We start from the raw sequence: 22,050 nt of genomic DNA, 5'->3' as shown, positions 1-22,050 counted from the left end.
TACAGTAGGGTAGAGACGGTCTCTTCAGTAAGTGATGCTGGGAAAACCAGACAGTTACATGTAAAAGAATGAAATTGGAGCATTTTCTCACACCATATACAAAAGTAAACTCAGGGGCTTCCCTGGTGGCACAGTGGTTGAGAATCTGCCTGCTAATGCAGGGGACACGGGTTCGAGCCCTGGTCTGGGAAGATCCCACATGCCGCGGAGCAACTAGGCCCGTGAGCCACAACTACTGAGCCTGCACGTCTGGAGCCTGTGCTCCGCAACAAGAGAGGCCACGACAGTGAGAGGCCCACGCACCGCGATGAAGAGTGGCCCCCGCTTGCCACAGCTAGAGGAAGCCCTCGCACAGAAATGAAGACCCAATACAGCCAAAAATAAATTTAAAAATAAATAATAATTAAAAAAAAAAAAAAGTAAACTCAAAGTGTGGGAATTCCGTGGCGGTCCAGTGGTTAGGACTCTGCGCTTCCACTGCCAGGGGCCCGGGTCAGGGAACTAAGATCCCACAAGCCACATGGTGCATCAAAAAAAAAAAAAAAAAAAAGTAAACTCAAAGTGGATTAAAGACCCAAAATGTGAGACCAGAAACCATAAAATTCCTAGAAGAAAACACAGGCAGAACACTCTTTTTTTTTTTTTACTTTTTAAAATATATATATATGTTTATCGGAGTATAACTGCTTCACAACTGCGTTGGTCTCCGTCGCACAACAGAGTGAATCAGCCATATGCATACACATGTCCCCATATCCCCTCCTTCTTGAGCCTCCCTCCCACCCTCCCTATCCCACCCTTCTAGGTCTTCACAAAGCACTGAGCTGATCTCCCTGTGCTATGCAGCTGCTTTCCACTAGCTAACTATTTTACATTCAGTAGTGTATATACGTCGATGCTACTGTCACTTCGCCCCAGCTTCCCCCTCCCCCCCCCGTGTCCTCAAGTCCATTCTCTATGTCTACATCTTTATTCCACAGGCAGAACACTCTTTGACATAAATCATAGCAATATTTTTTGCATCCATCTCCTAAAGCAAAGGAAACAAAACCAAAAATAAACAACTGGGACCGAATCAAGGTTTTGCACAGCAAAGGAAACCACTGACAAAACAGAAAGATAGCTTACCAAAATAGAAGGTATTTGCAAATATGACTGATGGGTTAATTTACAAAATGTATAAACAGCTCATACAACTCAACATCAAAAAATCAAACAACCCGATCAAAAAATGAGTAGAGGGACTTCCCTGGAGGTCCAGTGGTTAAGACTCTGTGCTCCCAATTCAGGAGGCACAGGTTTGATCCCTGGTCAGGGAACTGGCATCCTGTAAGCCGAACAGCACAGCCAAAAAAAAAAACAAAAGGCAGAAGACCTGAATAGACATTTTTCCAAAGAAGACATACAGCTGGCCAACAGGCACATGAAAAGATGCTCAACATTGTTAATCATTAGAGACATGCAAGTCAAAACCACAATAAGATACCATCTCACACCTGTCAGACTGGCTATCATCAAAAAGACCACAAATAACAAATGGTGGTAAGGATATGGATTAAAGGGAACCCTTGTGCACTGTTGGTGGGAATGTAAATTGGTGCAGCTACTGTGGGAAACAGTATGGAGGTTCCTCAAAAAAGTAAAAACATTAGAACAACCATATGGTCCAGCAGTTCCACTCCACTCCTGGGTATATATCCAAAGAAAACGAAAACACTAATTTGAAAAGATACATTCACCCCTGTGTTCACAGCACCACTATTTAGAATAGCCAAGATATGGAAACATCCTAGGTGTCCATCAACAGGTGAATGGATAAAGAAGATGTAGTGTATGTATACAATGGAATACTGCTCAGCCATAAAAAGAATGAAATCTTGCCATTTGCAGCAACTCTTGCAACAGTGAATAGGCTTGGAGTGTATTATGCTTAGTGAAATAAGTCAAAGACAAATAGTGTATGATATCACTTATATGTGGAATCTAAAAAATAAGACAAACTACTGAAAGAGGCAAAAAAGAGACAGACTCAGATATAAAGAACAAACTAGTGGTTACCAGTGGGGAGAGTGAAGGGGGAGGGGCAACATGCGGGTGGGGGATTAAGAGGTACAGACTACTGTGTATAAAATAGGCTACAAGGATATATTGTACAGTTCAGACAATATAGACAATATTTTATAATTAATTGGAGTATAACTTTTAAAAATTGTGAATCACTATGTTGTACATCTAAAACATATAATATTGTAAATCAACAATACGTCAATTAAAAAAATGGAAAGAAAAAAATGAATGAATATAGCAAAACAGAAACAAATTCACAGATATAGAGAACAAACTAGTGGTTACTGATGGGGAGAGGGAAGGGAGAGGGGCAAGATGGGGGAGGGGTTTAAGAGATAAAAACTGTATATAAAATAAATAAGCTACAAGAATATAAATATTTTACAGCACAGGGAATATAGCCAAAATTTTATAATAACTTTAAATGGAGTATAATCTATAAAAATTCTGAATCACCATGTTTTATACCTGAAATTACTATAGTATCTTAAATCAGCTATACCTAATTTAAAAATATATTTTCTCCTGGAAGAAAAAAAAAAAAAATGAAGGTTCCTGGCAGTCCACTGCACTCACATCTGTGGAATCAGAATCTCCAAGTGTGAGGCCAGGAACCTGTTTTTTTACCTTGCCCAATTCTTCAGACTACTTCTATGTTCTCAGTTCGGTAAGAAGAAAGGCCATTAGTGGAGAGAATCAAGGAGAGGAGGTGTGGGAGTTTTGAGGCATCCACAGGTTCACACATTCCCGCCCACTTGCTCTGATGCCTTCAGGCAGTGTCCAGGCCTGGATGTTCTTTATTCCCCACAGCACCTAGCAAGCAGAGCACTTGTACTCTTGGTTGTTGATCAAGTGAAACTGCGTGAACACCTGCATTTGTATAAAGCAGGTTTCCCAACACCAATGCATTAAGCAGCCTCACATATTTAAATGGGCAATTTAACGGCACTGTGAAGACAGCAGTCTTGATCCTAGAACCAGGAGGATTGACTGATTCTTATCTGGTTCAACTGAGACCTAGGGAATTCAGTTGAATTGCTGAGTTAGGCCATAAACACTGGAGCTTCTCAGGCTACAATGTTTTTGTTTTTGTTTTTTGGTTGCATTGGGTCTTTGTTGCTGTGCGCGCTCTAGTTGCAGCGAGCGGGGGCTACTCTTCATTGCGGTGCGTGGGCTTCTCATCGTGGTGGCTTCTCTTGTTGTGGAGCATGGTCTGTAGGTGCATGGGCTTCAGTAGCTGTGGCACGCTGGCTCAGTGGTTGTGGCTCATGGGGTCTAGAGCACAGGCTCAGTAGTTGTGGTGCATGGGCTTAGTTGCTCTGCGGCATGTGGGATCTTCCCGGACCAGGGCTCGAACCCGTGTCCCCTGCATTGGCAGGCGGATTCTTAACCACTGCGCCACCAGGGAAGCCCTACAGTGTATTTTGAATATTAGAATATTATAGATTCAAAGAAACAGATTTGTATCAATAAAAGCTTTGTGTTCTTTCCCCAATGCATATGTGTTTTTTTTAAGAATTTATTTATTATTATTATTTATTTTTTTGGCTGCGTTGGGTCTTTGTTGCTGCGTGTGGGCTTTCTCTAGTTGCGGCGAGCAGGGCTACTCTTCGTTGTGGTGTGCAGGCTTCTCATCGCGGTGGCTTCTCTTGCTGCGGAGCATGGGCTCTAGGTGCACAGGCTCCAGTAGTTGTGGCTCATGGGCTCAGTAGTTGTGGCTCACGGGCTCTAGAGCACAGGCTCAGCAGTTGTGGTGCATGGGCTTAGTTGCTCCGTGGCATGTGGGATCTTCCCTGACCAGGGCTTGAACCCGTGTCCCCTGCATTGGCAGGTGGATTGTTAACCACTGCGCCACCAGGGAAGCCCCTGCATGTGTGTTTTAAATAGTTAGGGAATTCCCTGGCGGTCCAGTGGTTAGGACTCTGCACTTCCACTGCAGGGGGCATGGGTTCCGCCCCTGGACAGGGAACTAAAATCCTGCATGCCACGCAGCGAGGCCAAAAAGAAACAAAAAACAAACAAAAAAACCCCACAAACAAACGGAAAACAAAACTGAAAGCCTTTTATTTTTTAAAAAAAGTTAGAGTTATAGTATGTATACAACTTTACATTCTAGTCTTCCTTGAAAAAGTGTCATAAGTATTTTTCGGTGTTAGTACTCATTTGTTCATTGGTTTAGCAAACATTTGTCGTTGCTCCTGTGAGCTAGTCCTCCTGGATCTGGGGATAGAGAGAGAACGCAAGAGGCCGCAGACTGGTGCTGGGTGAGGAGAATGAGGTTTGTTCTGGGACAGCTGAGAGGCATGAGATGCATGGTCTAAATGCTTAGAAGAGAGGGCTAAGCTAGAGATAAGGACTTGGGAGTCAGCAGCTTCTTGGTGAAACCATGGAGGTAGATGAGACTACCCAGGGACAATGGGTAAAGTGAGAATAAGGACAGGACAGCTCCCCATGGATTCCAGGCATATGTGGTGAAGGGAAGAATCTGTCCAAGAGACTGAGGAGGAAGTTTTAGGGAGATGAGAGAAAAAAGCAAAGAGATGTGAAGCTGAGGTGGAAAGAATTTTAGGGAGAAAGGGGTCGTTATTTCTTGGTGCCCCTGAGAAAGGAAGTGTGAATTAAGGGTCCTCAAGCATTACTTGGATCAGGGGGCTTGGATTAATTGGATCAGTGCCAGCAATTTCAGTTGAGTGACTCAGAAGCAGTCTGGCAGTAGATTGAAACATAAAAGGGAAATAACAAAGGAGGGAAAATTTGTGGGCAATGATATGAAAAAGAAACTGAAATTTTGGAAGGATGATATTTTTAAAGTAGACTCAGATATTCTTGTGTTGCTTCCTGCACATGCCAGTGGATCCGGATTTGAGCGCCCTCTTGAGAAACCACTGATTTAGTCCAAAGTTCTCAGTATGTAGTTTTCTGGGCCCCACCCTAGAATCTCTGAATGTGAGACCTAAGAATTTGCTTTTTTTTTTCTTCTGCCCACTCCTTGTGGTATGTGGGATCTTAGTTCCCCAACCAGGGATCAAACCCCGGCTCACAGCAGTGAAAACGCTGAGTCTTAAACCACTGGACCACCAGGGAATTCCCTCGTGGTCCCGTGGTTAGGACTCCACGCTTTCACTGCTGTGGGCTCAGGTTCGACCCCTGGTCGGGGAATTAAGATCCCACAAGTCACTTGGCTTGGCAGAAAAAAAAAAAAAAGAAAAAGAATTTGCGTTTTTGAGACGCTCAACAGGTGATTCTTATTATTTTCTAAGGTAGAAAAACTGCTGATCTAGTGTTACTCAGTCATTTTCCTTTTACCTCCAACTTGTAAATTAAAAATTTTCAAACTATAGAAAAGTTGGGAGGATAGCATAAGGAACACCTATATTCCTTTCACCTGGATTCACCAACTGTTGACATTTTATCACATTTGCTTCCTCTCACCTTTTTTTTTTTCTGAATCATTTAAAAGTAGGTGCAAACATCATGACATTTTATCCCCAGATACTTCAGCAAGCATCTGCCAAAAATAGGTATTCTCCTGAGCAGCCACAATACCATTATCAAGCCTAAGAAAATGAACAATTCTCCAACACAATCCAGTACTCAGTCCATACTCAAATTTCCCCAACTGTTCTAAAAAAAAAGTTTTTAGCTTTTTTCCTTCAATTTAAGATTCAGGCAACATTCACACATTTCATTTGATTGTTGTGTCTCTTTAGTCTGCTTTTGTTTTTTGTGTGTGTGTGATACTTACTTTTTTTTGAAGAGGCCAGTGTCTCTTGTACGAGGTCCTACATGTTTATTTGTCCACTGTTTTCCCTATGATTAAATTTAAGTTCCATGTATTTGGCCGGCTACGAAGATGATCATATCAGTAGGCACTTGATGAGGTTATCTCTTTTATTGGTGATACCAAGTTTGGCCACTTGTTCAAGGTGGTGACCATCAGACTGAGTCATCTGTGGAGTGATGCTTTGAGTCCCTGTGAAATTTCCAGCTCCTTAGCCCCCTGATGGTCCTTGCCTGATTCGTTTGTGAGAGTGTGTGTTGCAAAATGGTAATTTTCTAATTTGCTCATTCCTTCTACATTTATTAGCTGACATTCTTCCTTAAAGAAGTTTTCTGTCTTAAAATTACTATAGAATAATAGTAATTTCTTTCCTTGTATTAGATTTCATTCACAGACTCCCATTTAAAATCTTTTATATGCCAGATTGCATTCATTGTTTTCCCATTTTTGTTAAGCAAAGCCATTATAATTGCCAATATGCATGAGCTTAATTGGGTATGAGATGACAAACGCACCCACACTGAGAAATGTAATTATAGCCAAAAGCTAGGAAACCTGATACTTCAATTAGCCTCCCTGACATAAACAGGGAGTCATGTACAATCCAGGCTCCTGTATTTGGACAGAGATTAGCTCACCATCCTCCTGACCACCTTACCAGGACCTTGGGCTTGCAGCCACTGGCCCAGCCTTTCCTCTCACTTACCTACTTGATTACCAGGCTCCACCAACTTCTCTGACCTCACAGCTCCCACAGGTGCCTGCTCCCAGCGACTCCCTGCAAAGACCAGGGTTTATATTTGGTTTTTAGGACTGCATATTCAGATTAGCTGGGATATGTTTGATTTTCCTCAGCAGTGTCTCAAGAGATTGCCATTGTTCTGAGAACTTCTCTATATCCTGAGAGACATGTTCTCCTAATATAGGGCTTTTCTTATCCCTTGACTTCCTGTCCATATCATCAACTTTTTCTTCCTTTCTCACTCAGAACCAGGGTTTCCTTACCATAATGGTCTGTGAACTTATCCCCCTTTTTACAAATGCAATACTGTTTATTAGACAAAAATCAATAAATACCAATGAGCAAAAAAATATAACTAACATTTTGGATCCTCTTAGTATGGATTGGGCACTTTATATAACTCATTTAAGACTGACAACAAACTTACGATTTGTGTTATCCTCATTTTTCCTTCCTTTGCAGTTGAGGAAAATGAGACTTGAGGTTAAATGACTGGCTTAGGGTCATAAGCTAATAAGTTGCAGAGTTGATTTTCAAACCACAGCCAAGACTTGTTTATATTACCCTTCCAGAGCTTTTTCTATATATCAATACAAATATATATACATGCAGAAAATACACTTCAACAGCATTCTTTTTAATCCAGTGTCATTCTCTTTCCCCTCCTCCTGGCCCTATCCCCAGGATCGACGAGAACGTGCTGGGAGCCCAGCTGGATGTTGAGGCCGCCCACTCAGAGATCCTCAAGTACTTCCAGTCGGTCACCTCCAACCGGTGGCTTATGGTCAAAATCTTCCTCATCCTCATTGTCTTCTTCATCATCTTTGTGGTCTTCCTTGCCTGAACCCTCTCCACTCTGAGGCACTCCATGGGGGTTTGGAACCCTCCAGGGAGGGCAGGTGGCCAGAGCTGCCACTGAGCCTATGCAGGGTGCTTGGGAGAAAGGCCCTGTTTCCTTCGAACTGCTAAGAATGGCCACTGCCCCCAATCCCCCACTCCTTGCCTCTGGCCACCCCGTCCTCCCCTCACCACCCTCCAGCCCATGAAACACACACGGTTCTGGATTTGGACTCTGCTGTGAAGTGGCTGGAAGGGAGCAGAGGCCAACTAGGGGGCTCAACGCGCAGGTTGTCTCCACTAGGAGATTTTTATAAACCCTCCCCAGCCTGTCGCAAAAGAAACTTTGGCAGCAAGGGGAGGTGATGTCCTCCCCCACCTTCCTGAGAGTGAGGAGAGGAAGTGAAACTGGTCCAGGGACCAACTTTCCCATCTGGGTTAGAATTTGACCTCTTCTTCCTCTCTTCACCATGTGAGGCAGGGGGCCCTGAGCCCCTCGGCTGCCTGCATAACCCCAACTTTGGCTGCAGGTGACTCTCAATCTGCCAAATGTGCTGCAGCCTGTTTTCTCCCAATTACAACAAGACTGTCAGCCTCACTAGCCATGTCGTCATTTTTGGGTGGGAGCGTCAAAAGGCCCAGGCAGCAAGTGGAGTGAGCCCACTGCCCAATGTTATAACTGAAAGGGTTGGGCTGATGGCCCCAAGGGGCCAGGCTTTGGGCTCCATGCACACAGCTGTCTCCAGCAGGGGATAACCAAGTGCAGCAGCACTTAATTAGCATGGAAACTTCCCTTCAAAGGGGGGAGCAGGATCCCAGAGTGGGTCTCTGATCGATGGCAACTTCCAGGACCATCTCCAGAAGTACTTGGACCTGTTTCATCTGCATCCTCCAACCAGCTGGCCCCACGTTTTCCTTGGGCTGGATGAAGCAGGAGTTATGCCTGCTGCCAGGAGTGAAAGGTGAAGAGAAGTGTTTGTTCGCAGCTTCAGCTGAGGCTCGTGGTCCCCTCGAAGCCCCTCACCAAATCCAAGCCAGTCACAGGAGAATGAAGTAGAGACCTGCCTGGAACACCTGCCCTCCAGGGAGGTCAATATGCTTGTCAGTCCTGAGCAGGACCCACGACCACATCATGCCGAGGTCACTGGATTTCCCCCATTTCACACACCCAAAGGAAGCTCAAGCTATAGCGAGGACAATCACCATACACCGGGCTGGCCATAGCACTTTGGGGGGGATTTGTCTAGGACAGCCCAGGTCTTTGCTAGGCCTGGTGTTTTAATATTTCCTCTCCCCTTGGCCTGTGTTCAGGGGGTGGTCTTGGTTGCATCTTCACTGCCCAGTTGACCCACGATGTGGGTTTAGCACAGCACATCGGTGGTGGGTGGGGCGGTCTGTGAAGACAACCAAAGCCTGACAAATGCAGTTTTTCTCATTTGACTCTGCAACTCTTCTTGGGGGAACGCATAGATAGGAAGCTTATTTCATAAATATTTGTTGAGTTCTCGCTACGTGCTAGGTATGGTACTGAGCCAGGTGCTGGAGAAAAAAAGCCATGAATTAGTCAAGTCCCTGTTCTCTTGGAGCTTACCTTCTAGTTTTCTATTTCTTTTTATAGGCGAGGAAAGCGAGGCATAGATATGCAGATGGCAAAGGGCTGGCCTGAGCTGACACTTAAGCCCTGGCTGGATCCCCGTAGGGGTCTAGGAGCGGTCACTCCCTCTCCAAGGCCCTGGTCTCCCATTCCTCCGCAGCCCTTCTTGTGGCTCCTCTTCCCTGTTCCTCTTGGAATCCTGGGCTGTAGCGCCCAGCTCTCTGCTTGAGAGCCTACCTTTGTGGTCTAGCGGCGGACGGATGAAAGTAGGGGGCGGGGCGAACTCGTGGTAACTCTGGGCTTCGAGAGCTCCGGTGCTGGGCGGGGCGTGCAGCGCTAAGTCCCGCCCTCGGCGCGTCGGCTCGTCGGATGCGCACACGCATCTCCCAGCGGCTCCGCCTATTATTGTAGGACGTCGGCGGCGTGTGACGCTCTCGCCGCATAAATGCAGTGGCACCCGGCGTAGGAGCACTTCGGCCTGGAACGCCTGGGCGTTCGGACGTTAAGCTGTGTCGCGGCCCGCGACAGAGCCCTCCCTTTCTTGGTGTGCCATGGCGGACGAGGGGAAGTCGTACAATGGTCAGTGCCGGCGCTTGGGTTGGGGAGGGGACGATCTGGGCTCAGCTGGGCAGCGCCGGCCTAGGCCGCAGCGCCGGGGCGTGAGGCCGCGAGGGGCCCGGCGTCCGCGGTGAGCGGCACTGCGCGGCGCGGGCCCGGGGTGAGGCAGCCCGGGGGCCTGGCTGAACTTGAGGGTGGGTGCCCGGCTTGTTAACTCCGGAATCCTGGCGTTGCGAGCACCTGCGGCTCGAAGTCGGTGGCTCGGCAGCGGGGTGACGAGATTGCTTTGAACTTTGTGGGTGGTTGATACCTGTCAGTTCAGTTTGGCTACCAGACTCTTTAATGTGAGTCGGTGCCCTGCTCTTGGGCTGCCAGTGCCCTATTTTCTACCGCGCGTCCAGTCGGTCTTGCCCCCTCCCCCCAACCCCGCTGCGGCTTTGGCTTAATATTTTAGACCTACACACTAACTCGATGTTCTAGTCCGAACACTACATTGGGTTTTAGTCCAGAGTAGTGGTTAAGAGCACACGACAGCCGAGGTTTCAATCCTGAGTTGGCCTTGCCAATCTTGAGTGAGTTGAACACTTAGGCCTGATTTTCCACCCCTTTAATGAGGATAGAAACAGTACCTACCTCCTGAGTTTGTCTCCGTGTGTGCGTTAAAACGAGATTGTTCGTGTCAAGTGCCTGGAGCATAGTGCCTGGCATTGGAGAAGGCCCTCAATGAACGTTAGCTGCGCTTTCTATCATTTATTATTTTTTCCTTAGGGTCATTTCTTGAGGTTCATTGTTTGCAGAGTACTACTCATTAGACAGACCTTTTTGGGGAATCATGCGTCTTTTTTAAGAAGCCATTCCTACCCACCAGGATTCAGAGAATCATATTCCTGGAGAACATTTGAGGACCCTTGGTGAAGCACCCTAGCTGCAACTAGAACCTGAATTTAGGAGTTGTCTCCTGAGTTAAGAGGCATTTCTGACCAAGGAAACAAAGAGCTCACGCCCTAAACTTCAGAGTGGCAGTTTGAGAATAAAACGTTCAAAAGAAGCTCTTAAATTGATCATATTTGTAACTGATGTTTGTACTGTATAGGCAATAGAGGTATTGTTTACTGGAAGCTAATGTAATCATTGTGATTGGTTTTCCGAGATGTGAGAGAGGTCACCTTGGGATTAAGTAGATTTGGGTGGGCTGACAGCTGATCTCAGGTGACTTTCAGGGAGTCTGAGTTGTGTCCAGTTACACTTGGGTCACTCACACTTCCACATTCACTTCAGAGTGGCAGTTTAAGAACAAGAATTTTATTTATTTAGTTTTTTTAGTAAGGTTGATTTACAATATTATGTTAGTTTCAGGTGTATGACATAGTGATTCAGTATTTGATAAATTTGATTCCATTAAAAGTTATTACAAAGTAATGGCTGTCACTGCCCATGCTGTACAATATATCCTTGTTGCTTATCCATTGTATATTTAGTAGTTTGTATCTCTTAATCCCATAACCTTATCTTGCCCCTCCCCACTTCCATCTCCCCAGTGGTAACCACTAGTTTGTTATCCGTATCTGTGAGACTGTTTCTGTTTTGCTGAATATATTTGTTTTATTTTTTAGATTCCACATGTAGGTGCTATCATACAATAATTGTCTTTTTCTGTCTGACTTATTTCACTAAGCATAATACCCTCCAAGTCCATTCATGGTGTTGCAGTGGCAAGATTTCATTCTTTTTTATGACTGAGTAGTATTCCGTTGTGTATATATATACCACATCTACTTTATCCATTAGTCTCTTGATGGACACTTGGGTTGCTTCCATATCTTGGCCACTGTAAATAGTGCTGCTATGAACATTGGGACGCATGTATCTTTATTTTTCCCCCCTGAACACAAGTGAAGCTCATATGGTATATAACACAGGGAACTCTACTCAGTGCTCTGTGGTTACCTAAATGGGAAGGAAATCCAAAAAAGAGGGGATATATGTATACATATAGCTGATTCACTTTGCTGTACAGTAGAAACTAACACAGCATTGTAAAGCAATTAAACTCCAATAAAAATTAAAAGATTAAAAAAAAACAAGTGAAGCTTATATGTATTCTTCCCTTTTTCTTAGTTTTGATGTTTTCCTTTTTTTTTAATTTTTATTTTACATTAGCATATAGTTGATTTACAATGTTGTGTTAGTTTCAGGTGTACAGCAAAGTGATTTAGTTATACATATATCTATGTTTCAGATTCTTTTCCCATATAGGTTATTACAGAGTTTTGAGTAGAGCTTCCTGTGCTATATGGTAGGTTCTTGTTGATTATCTGTTTTATATATAGTAGTGTGTATATGTTAATCCCAACCTCCTAATTTATGCATGTATCTTTTTGAGTTAGTATTTTTTGTTTTTTCCAGATGTATAACCAGGAGTGGAATTGCTGGATCATATGGTAGCTCTATTTTTAGTTTTTTGAAGAGAGAACAAGACTTAAAAGAAGCCCTTAAATTGGTCATATTTGTAACTGATGTCTGTGCTATATAGGCAAAAGAAGTATTGTTTACTGAGTGCTGATGTAATTATTGTGATTGGCTTTCCAAGATGTGAGAGGTCACTGATCAAATTTTCAGTGAGGGTAGACTTAGGGAATGAACTTATGGTTACTAGGGGGGAAGGGTGGGGGGCAGGGATAGTTAGGGAGTTTGGGATTGATGTGTACACACTGCTCTATTTAAAATGGATAACCAGGGCTTCCCTGGTGGCGCAGTGGTAAGAGTCTGCCTGCCAATGCAGGGGACACGGGTTCGAGCCCTGGTCTGGGAAGATCCCACATGCCGCGGAGCAACTGGGCCCGTGAGCCACAGCTACTGAGCCTGCGCGTCTGGAGCCTGTGCTCCGCAATGAGAGGCCGCGACAGTGAGAGGCCCGCGCACCATGATGAGGAGTGGCCCCCGCTTGCCGCAACTAGAGAAAGCCCTCGCACAGAAACGAAGACCCAACACAGCCAAAAATAAATAAATTAATTAATTAAAAAAAAAAAAAGCAGGGACATGCACACGGATGTTTATAGCAGCTTCATTTAAAAAAAAAAAAAAATGGATAACCAACAAGGACCTACTGTATAGCACAGGGAACTCTGCTCAGTATTTTCTAACAACCTAATTGGGAAAAGAATTTGAAAAGGAGTAGATAACATTTATATGTATAACTGAATTACTTTGTTGTACACCTGAAACTAACACAACATTGTTAATCAACTATACTCCAATATAAAATTAGAAGTTAAAAAAATTTGGGGGGCTTCCCTGGTGGCGCAGTGGTTGAGAATCTGCCTGCTAATGCAGGGGACACGGGTTCGAGCCCTGGTCTGGGAGGATCCCACATGCCACGGAGCAGTTAGGCCCGTGAGCCACAACTACTGAGCCTGCGCATCTGGAGCATGTGCTCCGCAACAAGAGAGGCTGCAATAGTGAGAGGCCTGTGCACCGCGATGAAGAGTGGCCCCGACTCGCCGCAACTGGAGAAAGCCCTCGCACAGAAACGAAGACCCAACACAACCAAAAATAAATAAATAAATAAATAAAAAATTTTGAGTGGGATTAAGTAGATTTGGGAGGCTGAGAAAAGCAGACTTCAGGTGACTTTCAGGGGCTCTGAGTTGTATCCAGTTAAACTTGGGACACTCGCACTTCCACATTCTGCTTCTCCTTTCTGTAGTTCCAGTTTCTGCTTCATTTTTCTAAAGACTTTACACAGTTTTCCAGTCATTTTCCCCTGATGCTGCCATCCCACGTAGAGGGTTCCTTCCCTGGACAGGCAGAAGAGTTTGCACGGAGGTGGTCTCTGTAGTGATTGTGTAGCTCATCTGATAGTGTGGCGTGCCGGATGCTGTGGTTGCCAAGCTAGGTAGCTGAACCAGTGATGTGTTTTCTCATTTATGTTCTGTTCCCAACCCCAGAGCACGATGATCGAGTTAGTTTCCCTCAAAGAAGAAAGAAAGGCCGGGGCCCTTTCCGGTGGAAGTATGGTGAGGGGAACCGGAGGTCTGGAAGAGGAGGTCCTGTCGTTCGGTGTTCCCGCCTGGAGGAAGATGACAGAGATGTGGCGATGAGTGATGCCCAGGATGTTCCCCGAGTACGATAGTAAGTAACCAATTGATCTGGTTTGAATTTATCGGCCCCCTCACTTATGTAGCCCTCTTACTGTCCATGTCATTTCTCTTCCCACCTGGAAGAGAGAGAAATGCCAGGACCCGCTTAATGGTTGAGCAGTCTTAGTTGTGGTCCTGGTAACAGTGCAGGAAGGTCTTTGAGAAGACATTCCTAACCTTTGTGAGTGTTTTATTCTCTCCCTCCCCACAGCAACCCCTATGCTGCACGACCCAACCGTCGGGGTGAGAGTTGGCATGAGCGGTCTCGAATTCATGTTACTGTGCCTCTGCGGAGAGATCGAGCTGCTCCAGAGAGGGGAGGGGCTGGCACCAGCCAGGATGGGACCTCAAAGAACTGGTTTAAGATTACAGTGAGTATCTTGGAAAGTACATGGTGCAGGGAAGCTAGGGGGCTGGGCTCAGAGTTAAGGTGTTTACTTTTCACATTAAAAAATCAGTGTTCTCAGCTGTTAACTACGCAATCAGGTAACCATTCTTTCTTCTAAGAATCAATATCTTAGGACACCTAAGAGCAGGTTCAGAAAAGGAGAAGGGGACAGGTAGGGTGGGGAGGCCATCTAAAGGGAAGTGTGGTAACTGTGGTTGGGAGGTGGAGTGACCTCTCCACATGTCGCCATCTGACTCAAGCCGAGTGTGGAGCTGGGGGTCCCTTGAGTTCTCTCAGGGGCAGGCAGGTTATAAATGATGTCTTGGAACTTTTAGAATCAAACAATTTGAATCTTTTGAGGAATAGTAAGTATAAATGGACAGAAAGGAGGTTAAGGAGTTCGTGTTTGGCTTGAGTAGAAAACCTTTTTTTTTGGCCACACCGCGCAGCTTGTGGGATCTTCTTAGTTCCCCCACCAGGGATTGAACCCAGACCACCACGGAATTCCCAGAAAGCTTTTTTTTTTAATATTTATTTGGTTGCACCGGGTCTTAGATGTGGCATGCGGGATCTAGTTCCCTGACCAGAGATCGAACCTGGGCCCCCAGCATTGGGAGCGAGGAGTCTTAACCACTGGACCACCAGAGAAGTCCCTCCAGAAAACCTTTAATTGACCGTTTCTTCAGAAAGTCTTTTAGAGCTTGGCAGATGATACGAAAGGAGAACTAGAGTGGGTCTGCTGTTCAGTATTAGTTATGTGCTGTTCCCTTCTCTTCTCTTTCTCTCATCTAGATTCCTTATGGCAGGAAATACGACAAGTCATGGCTCCTGAGCATGATTCAGAGCAAGTGCAGTGTCCCTTTCACTCCCATTGAGGTAAGAGAAGGCCCAAGTGTGTGGCTGGGGACCAAGGAGCGGGTGGAGGTACCAGCTGCACGGGGGTGCTCTGGGCTCCCAAGTCCAATGCTGTTGTTTTCTCTTCTTGCAGTTTCACTATGAAAACACACGGGCCCAGTTTTTTGTTGAGGATGCCAGTACTGCCTCTGCATTGAAGGCTGTCAACTATAAGATTTTGGATCGGGAGAACCGCAGGGTGTGTGTGAAGGGCCTGGCTTGGTTGGGGGTGGGGATTGGTGCTCAGGGCATGGACTGGGTCTTGGTCCTGGGGCTTAGGCCTCCCTGGAGTTCACCGTGCCCATGCGTGTCTCCCCTGCAGATATCTATCATCATCAACTCCTCTCCTCCACCCCATACTGTGCAGAATGAACTGAAGCCAGAACAAGTAGAGCAGCTAAAGGTGAAGCAGCCTCAAGGGATGGGTGCTTCCACCCGCGTCCTGCCAGTTCTCACCCTCCCCCCACGCCCACACGCAACTCCAGTGACCGCTGAATCCTTTGTCTTCCTCTGTAGCTGATCATGAGCAAACGATACGATGGCTCCCAACAAGCACTTGACCTCAAGGGCCTCCGTTCAGACCCAGGTACAGTTGATAGCAGTAATTCTTAGATTGGTGGAGGCAGAGGGCGATCTGTCAGGCAGCGAACGTTTGAGGCTGGTTTGGTGGGAACGCTGGCCTGGGCAAGCCCTCTCAGACTTCCCTTTCCTTCCTGAAGATTTGGTGGCTCAGAACATTGATGTTGTCCTGAATCGTAGAAGCTGTATGGCAGCCACCCTGCGAATCATTGAAGAGAACATCCCTGAGGTGAGGCCTTTGTCCCACTAGGTGAGAGGAAGCAGGGTGGGATAGACAGATAGATAGGACGGGGTTGGGAGGCAGGTTTGTTTCAAATTCCCTTGCTGCTGGTGCTCCCTCTAAATTCTTCTCTCCCCACAGCTGTTGTCCTTAAACTTGAGCAATAACAAGCTGTACAGGCTGGATGACTTGTCCAGCATTGTGCAGAAAGCACCCAATCTAAAGATCCTCAATCTTTCTGGAAATGAGGTGAGATTGAGAGCCTGTTTGTGTTTTGGACGGGGTGGGCAGAGGGTGGAGAGAGCTTGGCTGGTGGCAGCAAGAGGTGAGGGAGGGCATTTAAGGGGTGAGGTGGGGCTTGGGGGTGGGAGGAATCTAGTTGGCTCCCTTTACCAGCATGTCTTTCCCGCCTTTTCTCCCCATCCTTTGCAGCTGAAGTCTGAGCGGGAGTTGGACAAGATAAAAGGGCTGAAGCTAGAAGAGCTGTGGCTTGAAGAAAACACCCTGTGTGATACCTTTCGAGACCAGTCCACCTACATCAGGTCAGTGTTAACCTCTGTCTCCCCTCCTGGGGACCTTCACCCCCTGGGAGGCTGAGCTGATGCACCCTGACCAGTGCCCGTCTGCAGGAGATGTGCAGCCCTGAGCTGGAACCACCTGTCCTTGGGGAGGATCATGTGCTCCTCCCTTTTGTCTGTCTGTGACACCCAGCTTTGCCCCAGGCCTCCTTTCCTTTCTTCTCACCTGTCTGCCTGTTTGCTGGTTCTGTGGCCTTTCTCCTCCCTTCCTGAACACAGCCTTTTCTACACTCCCCCTACCCTTTTGTTTCAAGAAGAGCATGTCCCTTTTTTACCATGACTAGGGGTCATCTTGTATATCATGCCCCATACATGGAGTTGCTTTGAGCCAAGAGCCTGGTATCCCTGGGCAGAGAAAGCCCTCCCTCCCTGGGACTTCCTGCTGATGGAAGTTCTTCCTTCCTCTGTCCTGCAACGGCCCCTCTTGCCCTTTTGCCAAGAGGGGCTCTCTTCTCACAATCTCCTTGCCCAAGGCTATTGCCTGGGCTTTCCTGCCCACGCTGAGGTTGAGGCCTCCTGGTGGCTGGTGCCATGCAATCGGTCTCTCTTGCCCAGTGCTGTAAGCTGGGCCTTCCCTGGAGGAGAAACCTGGGTTCCCTAAGACATGTGACCAGAGCCGGGGCCCCGCCAGTTGGCGAGGGAATCCCAAGGCAGGTGCTGGGCGTGGAGGCCACGGGGGCATAGGCTACCAAGGAGACAGAGAACTGACCCTCTCTGGGGGCGCTGCCCCTCGCTCACTCGCACACCTCACATCACCCTGCTTGGCCCCGGAGGATGGCTGGTTAGCCAGAGACGGGTAAGATTCCTCAGGGAAGGAACAACCTAAGACAGGCACAGTCGCAGAGGGGCCATCAGGAGAGAACTTGGGGGCCAACAGAGGTGGGGCACAGACCCTCACCCCCCCCAACTTTGCAGGGGCCTGAACCCTCACCCCTTCTGAGGGAGGTCTCCTGCCCCCATGGCTGCTTCGCTTCCCACGCCCAGCTCAGATCGGAACCCAGGTGGCAGACAGAGACCTGGCCAATAGCAGCTGCCCTCTCGCCACAGCAAGGATTTGTTTCCCATTTCCTCCTTGGATCACAGGGAAGAGGGAGCTGAAAGAAAGGGCTGTGTCAGGTGCCTTCTTCCCTTTGTTCTCCCTCTTCTTTCTAAATGACTCTTGCCGTGTAGTGCTTTCGCTTCTTCTTTGCTTTCTCTTTCCTTTTTCTCTCTCCTCGCCAGTATCTCCCCCAGCTCTCCTTTGCTCCTTCCTCTCCTACCTTTTCTCTCTCTTCTCCTTTTCGTCCCCTCTCTTCTTCCTTGGCCTCATCTCCTCCTGAACCCTGCCTTGCTCATCTCCCTGCCCCAACATCCTGTGCCATTTCTGTGGTGTGTTCTGGTCTTGGCCACGGCCAGACCTGGCAGAAGTGATGGATACCTGTTGAGGCAGCGGAGCCCCTGGGCTCCCACCCCATTCCCTCCTCCTGGGGGCTGCACAGGTGAGTAGGTGGAAGGTAAGGGGGACAGGGAGGGAAAGGAGGTCCTGGCTTAAAGCCTGGGCTGGGAGTGCTGCTCAGTGGCGCACTCAGAGGCAGGCAGAGAGGAGAGGGTCGTCCTCCGAGGCAGTCATTTCTGGGTGCCCCAGCAGAGGTGGGGAGTTGGGGCCGTTTTTCCTGGAGCTCAGAGGCCAGGAAAGAGTGAGGGCAAGGAGGATGGGATGGGCTGTCCCTCGGGCATTGGTGTATTTGCCCCTAGAGCAGCCCAGGAGGCACGGTGGCTCTGAAACATCACTCACTTCTGTCCCGTTCTTGACAGCGCCGTTCGAGAGCGATTTCCCAAATTATTACGCCTGGTGAGTACCTAACTTTTTTCATTCTCTTCTGAGGAGCATAGCATCTCGCACCCTCAAAGTCTTGCCTAACATGTTTGTATGATCACTAATCTGGGGACATAGAGCCCTTTGAGAATCTGACAAAGTCTCTAATCCTTTTTTTTTTTTTTTTCCCTGGTGGCGGGGTAGGGGGAATCAAGCCATTTTATTGAGGACCTTTGAGGGAGGGTTGAAGGGCTGGTAGAACAATGAGATCTGACATCCTTCTCCCAGCTGGGATCTCCCCAGCTTCACAGTCGCTGAAAATATAATCATTCTTCCCAGAAAAACACCTGTAGACAAAAGTTGCATCTATCAGGATTCATGAACCCTTGCCATTTCTCTTTTACACTTGACCTGTGATCCCTCGCTCTTAGTTCTCCCATCTGAGTGCTCATCCAGCCTTTTCTGTCTGGTTTATATCGTCGGCTGTCACTTCCTTTCTGCAGGACGGCCATGAGTTACCCCCACCGATTGCCTTTGACGTTGAAGCCCCTACAGTGTTACCGCCCTGCAAGGTGAGTGGAGGGGGGCGCGGCTGGGGGCACAGGGTTAGCGCTCACGTTGGGAGGAGAGTCCTGGTTACGTGGTCCTAATATCTCTTTGATTCCAGGGAAGCTACTTTGGAACAGAGACCCTGAAGAATCTGGTCCTGCACTTCTTGCAGCAGTAAGTGTCTCAGGTCCCCTCAGGCTGGGGAGAGGTGGGCTAGCCCCAGCACAGCTCACTCTCGGGAGCTGTCGGTCCCTGTGTGGCTCCAGACTGTGGAGCTCAGACTTTCCCTTTTGTTTTCCTCGTAGGTACTATGCGATATATGACTCCGGGGACCGGCAGCGGCTCCTGGATGCCTACCACGATGGGGCCTGCTGCTCCCTGAGTATTCCTTTCACCCCCCAGAACCCTGCCCGGTGAGTGTCACCTCCAGAACCTTCCCAGGACCAGAGTTGCTCAGCAGATACAGGCCAGCACGTGCAGCAACCACACCGCTCTGACCACTGCCTCCTTTTTCTCTTGTTCCCCCCAGAAGCAACTTAGCTGAGTACTTCAAGGATAGTAGGAATGTGAAGAAGCTTAAAGACCCTAGTAAGTGTGTGACGTGAGCAGAACAGGTTGGGAGAAGGGGATGGGGAGGAATCAGTCTGGGCTCAGAGTGTGGCAGCTGCTCACCTTGGCTGCGCCTCCTCCCACAGCCCTGCGGTTCCGGCTGCTGAAGCACACACGTCTCAACGTCGTGGCCTTCCTCAATGAGCTGCCCAAAACTCAGCATGACGTCAATTCCTTCGTGGTAGACATAAGCGCCCAGACAGTAAGCACCTGTGTCTTCCTTGGCAGAAGCGTGGAATTGGGGAGGGGGCAGTGAAGAGGCAGGGAGGACGCAGGCTCTGGCTGGGAGCCGACGGGGTACCTGATGCTGCTTCTTCTCTTTCAGAGCACGCTGCTGTGTTTTTCTGTCAATGGAGTCTTCAAAGAAGGTGGGGATCTTTGGGGCCCCGAGTTTGCAGAGTGGCCCCTTTCCCAGCCAGTCGTTCTCGGCACTCTTAGCTTCCCAGCTGCCTTCTCTTCTCTCTTCTTCCCTGACCTCCTTCTCTCATTCTGCCCCCCAAGCCTACCCTCTCCACCTGTCTTTTCCTGTCTGGGATATGGGAAAAGCCTGAGGATTAGAAGGACACAGACTTTGGAGTCAGGCAGGTCTGAGCTTCCATCCCAACTTTGGTCCTCTGTGTCTGTGGGCAATTTACATTACCTCTGAGCCTGAGTCTTTATTTGTGAAAGGAAGGGGGTTAGTAGTAGCCATCTCACAGTGTTGTGGGGAGTAAATGAAGTGATGTGTGAAACGCTTGACACGGCGCCTGGCGCGCGCTCTCCACTAGTGGGAGGACAGCGTTGTCATTACTCGTGTCCTCCCTGCCCTCTGATACGCCTCCCCGCTGCGCTGCCCTGTGCGCGCATAATCATCCCTGTCTGGCCCACTTAGGGTTCGTTGTATCAAATAAGACCATGATTTTTGAGAAGCTGTTTGAAAACATAAAACATGAGTGACTCTGACAGGTGGTCACCATTGGTATCATTGCAGTGGATGGAAAATCTCGGGACTCTTTGCGAGCCTTTACCCGGACGTTCGTCGCTGTTCCTGCCAGCAATTCAGGGTGAGTGTGTGACTTACCGTATGGGGTCCCAGTCCCAATCCATGGCCACCACTGTGAAAACTGGGGAGGGTAGAGTCGGTCCTCTGGGTATATTCAGACATTCAGAAAGGCAGGGGGGGATCAGAGGAGGGTCACATAGTGGTGACGAGCTTGGCTCTGGAGTCCAGCTGTCTGGGGTTTTCATCCTGACTCCACCACTTCTAGCTAAGGGCAAGTTTCCTCATTTGAAAAGTGGTTTAACAATATTCACTTCCTAAGTCTGTTGTGAAGATAAATGAGGGTTGGGGGAGAATGTATAATTCTCGTGTGTTTGGTAGATAATCCCATACATGGAGTCCATGGGAAAGGGAGGAAATGATAAAGGGACCTCGTGGGTATTGAAAGGATCTGAGTATCAAGTGAGAATAGGAATGATGTTGGGAGGATGAGGTCACCTGTCTGTCTGTCCAGCCGTCTCAGGTGCTTTTTGTCTCCAAGGTTGTGCATCGTGAACGATGAGCTGTTTGTGCGGAATGCCGGCCCCGATGAGACCCGGAGGGCCTTTGCCATGCCTGCACCCACGCCGTCTTCCAGCCCAGTGCCCACCCTCTCCCCGGAGCAGCAGGAGATGCTGCAGGCATTCTCCACCCAGTCTGGCATGAACCTTGAGTGGTCCCAGAAGTGAGTACTGGGCATGTGTAGGAAGGAATAAGGGTAAACAGGTAGGGCTGGTGGTGAATAATGAGTGCCCCTAAAATTTTTAAACCAGAACTTTTTTTATTACTTAAAAAAAAAAAATGGTCCATAAAAACATTTTCTCTATGCATACATTAACATAACATTTAAAGTCAAAATGAAGTCCCTCTTTTATACTGTTCTGCAACTTACTTTACTTATCCCATGAACATCTTTCCCTATTAGTATAAAACTCACCTTAGTCTCATTTCTGTTAGCTATTTAATAGAAATAGATAGCTATTTAATATTTCTTTGTATTCAAAAGACCATTGATAGATGGATTTTTACTAATTTTTCCTTTGTATAAAGAGTGCAAGAATGTATGTAACTGTTGGTGAGTGTTTCCATAGAGTGGATGTTGAAGTGGCATTTAGTGATCAGGGTGACTGCGTTTTGCTTCTCATGGGGTGCCTGTTCCTGCCCTACTCCAGGTGCCTTCAGGACAACAACTGGGACTACACCAGATCTGCCCAGGCCTTTACTCATCTCAAGGTAAGATTTGGGAATAAGTGGCGAAAAGAGATTTCCAGGCCTTCAAGAGGGTCAAGTAGGCTTGGGACACGGGCATGGGCCACCTGGCTCTACTGACCTTTTATTTTTTTCTAAGGCCAAAGGCGAGATCCCAGAAGTGGCGTTCATAAAGTGACCCATAGTCATGCCCCAGAAGATCCCTGTAAATAACCCTTGGATGTAGTGATGTCTCCTCTCCGGCCCCAAGGCCACCCTGTGACTGTGACCGAGGAGGGGGTGCTGCTGGATCCCTCTCCTCACCTGCCTTCTGGAAGACTTCGGGAAGATTGAGCCTCCCTGGTGCCAGGAAGCCAAAGCTTACTTTGTAGAACTGACACTAAACTACCCGAAGGACTTAGGTGCTTTGTGTACTTAACCCCAGGATCCTCCCTACTTTTTAAGATAAAGAGTGATATTGTATTTTGTGTCGAGTGTGCTGGGTTATTTTAGC

At 47.6% G+C, this 22,050-nt stretch overlaps 2 protein-coding genes across 5 annotated transcripts in view; both read left to right on the top strand.

Moving 5' to 3' along the window:
- Window positions 1-8,025, top strand: part of STX5 (syntaxin 5) — a 28,061-nt gene extending 20,036 nt beyond the window's left edge. For both annotated transcript variants that reach the window (XM_082478032.1, XM_082478033.1), the window contains exon 11: window positions 7,275-8,025. In XM_082478032.1, coding sequence (XP_082334158.1) covers window positions 7,275-7,434 — 160 coding nt within the window. In that variant the 3' untranslated portion in view covers window positions 7,435-8,025. The remainder of the gene's footprint in view (window positions 1-7,274) is intronic.
- A 95-nt stretch (window positions 8,026-8,120) lies between these two features.
- NXF1 (nuclear RNA export factor 1) lies at window positions 8,121-22,019 on the top strand. Of its 3 annotated transcripts, none has more exons than XM_082478024.1 (21): window positions 8,121-8,389; window positions 13,527-13,710; window positions 13,930-14,089; window positions 14,899-14,982; window positions 15,095-15,199; window positions 15,323-15,403; window positions 15,517-15,586; window positions 15,720-15,808; window positions 15,941-16,048; window positions 16,232-16,341; window positions 18,172-18,208; window positions 18,676-18,744; window positions 18,840-18,895; window positions 19,027-19,134; window positions 19,251-19,309; window positions 19,417-19,532; window positions 19,656-19,698; window positions 20,301-20,373; window positions 20,851-21,033; window positions 21,521-21,581; window positions 21,697-22,019. In XM_082478024.1, the coding sequence occupies exons 1-21, from the start codon at window positions 8,263-8,265 to the stop codon at window positions 21,733-21,735; spliced, it is 1,962 nt and encodes a 653-aa protein (XP_082334150.1). In that variant the 5' UTR covers window positions 8,121-8,262; the 3' UTR covers window positions 21,736-22,019. The 3 variants fall into 3 exon arrangements, with proteins under 3 accessions (XP_082334150.1, XP_082334152.1, XP_082334151.1); XM_082478025.1 differs by lacking the exon at window positions 8,121-8,389 and adding an exon at window positions 9,272-9,600; XM_082478026.1 differs by lacking the exons at window positions 19,656-19,698; window positions 21,521-21,581; window positions 21,697-22,019 and having other exon boundaries at window positions 20,851-20,999.
- The last annotated feature ends 31 nt before the right edge of the window (window positions 22,020-22,050 follow it).

This window comes from Balaenoptera physalus (genome assembly GCF_965194825.1).
Source record: "Balaenoptera physalus genome assembly, chromosome: 10".
NCBI classification, from domain to species: domain Eukaryota; kingdom Metazoa; phylum Chordata; class Mammalia; order Artiodactyla; family Balaenopteridae; genus Balaenoptera; species Balaenoptera physalus.
Note: the sequence above shows the minus strand (reverse complement) of the source record. Positions and strands in the feature narration are given on the sequence as shown.

Coding starts and splice junctions, on each gene's coding strand:
- NXF1 (XM_082478024.1), top strand. CDS start 8,263: ATGGCAACTTCCAGGACCATCTCCAGAAGTACTTGGACCTGTTTCATC. Junction 18,896..19,026: donor GTCCTGCACTTCTTGCAGCA/GTAAGTGTCTCA, acceptor TTTTCCTCGTAG/GTACTATGCGATATATGACT. Junction 21,034..21,520: donor AACCTTGAGTGGTCCCAGAA/GTGAGTACTGGG, acceptor GCCCTACTCCAG/GTGCCTTCAGGACAACAACT.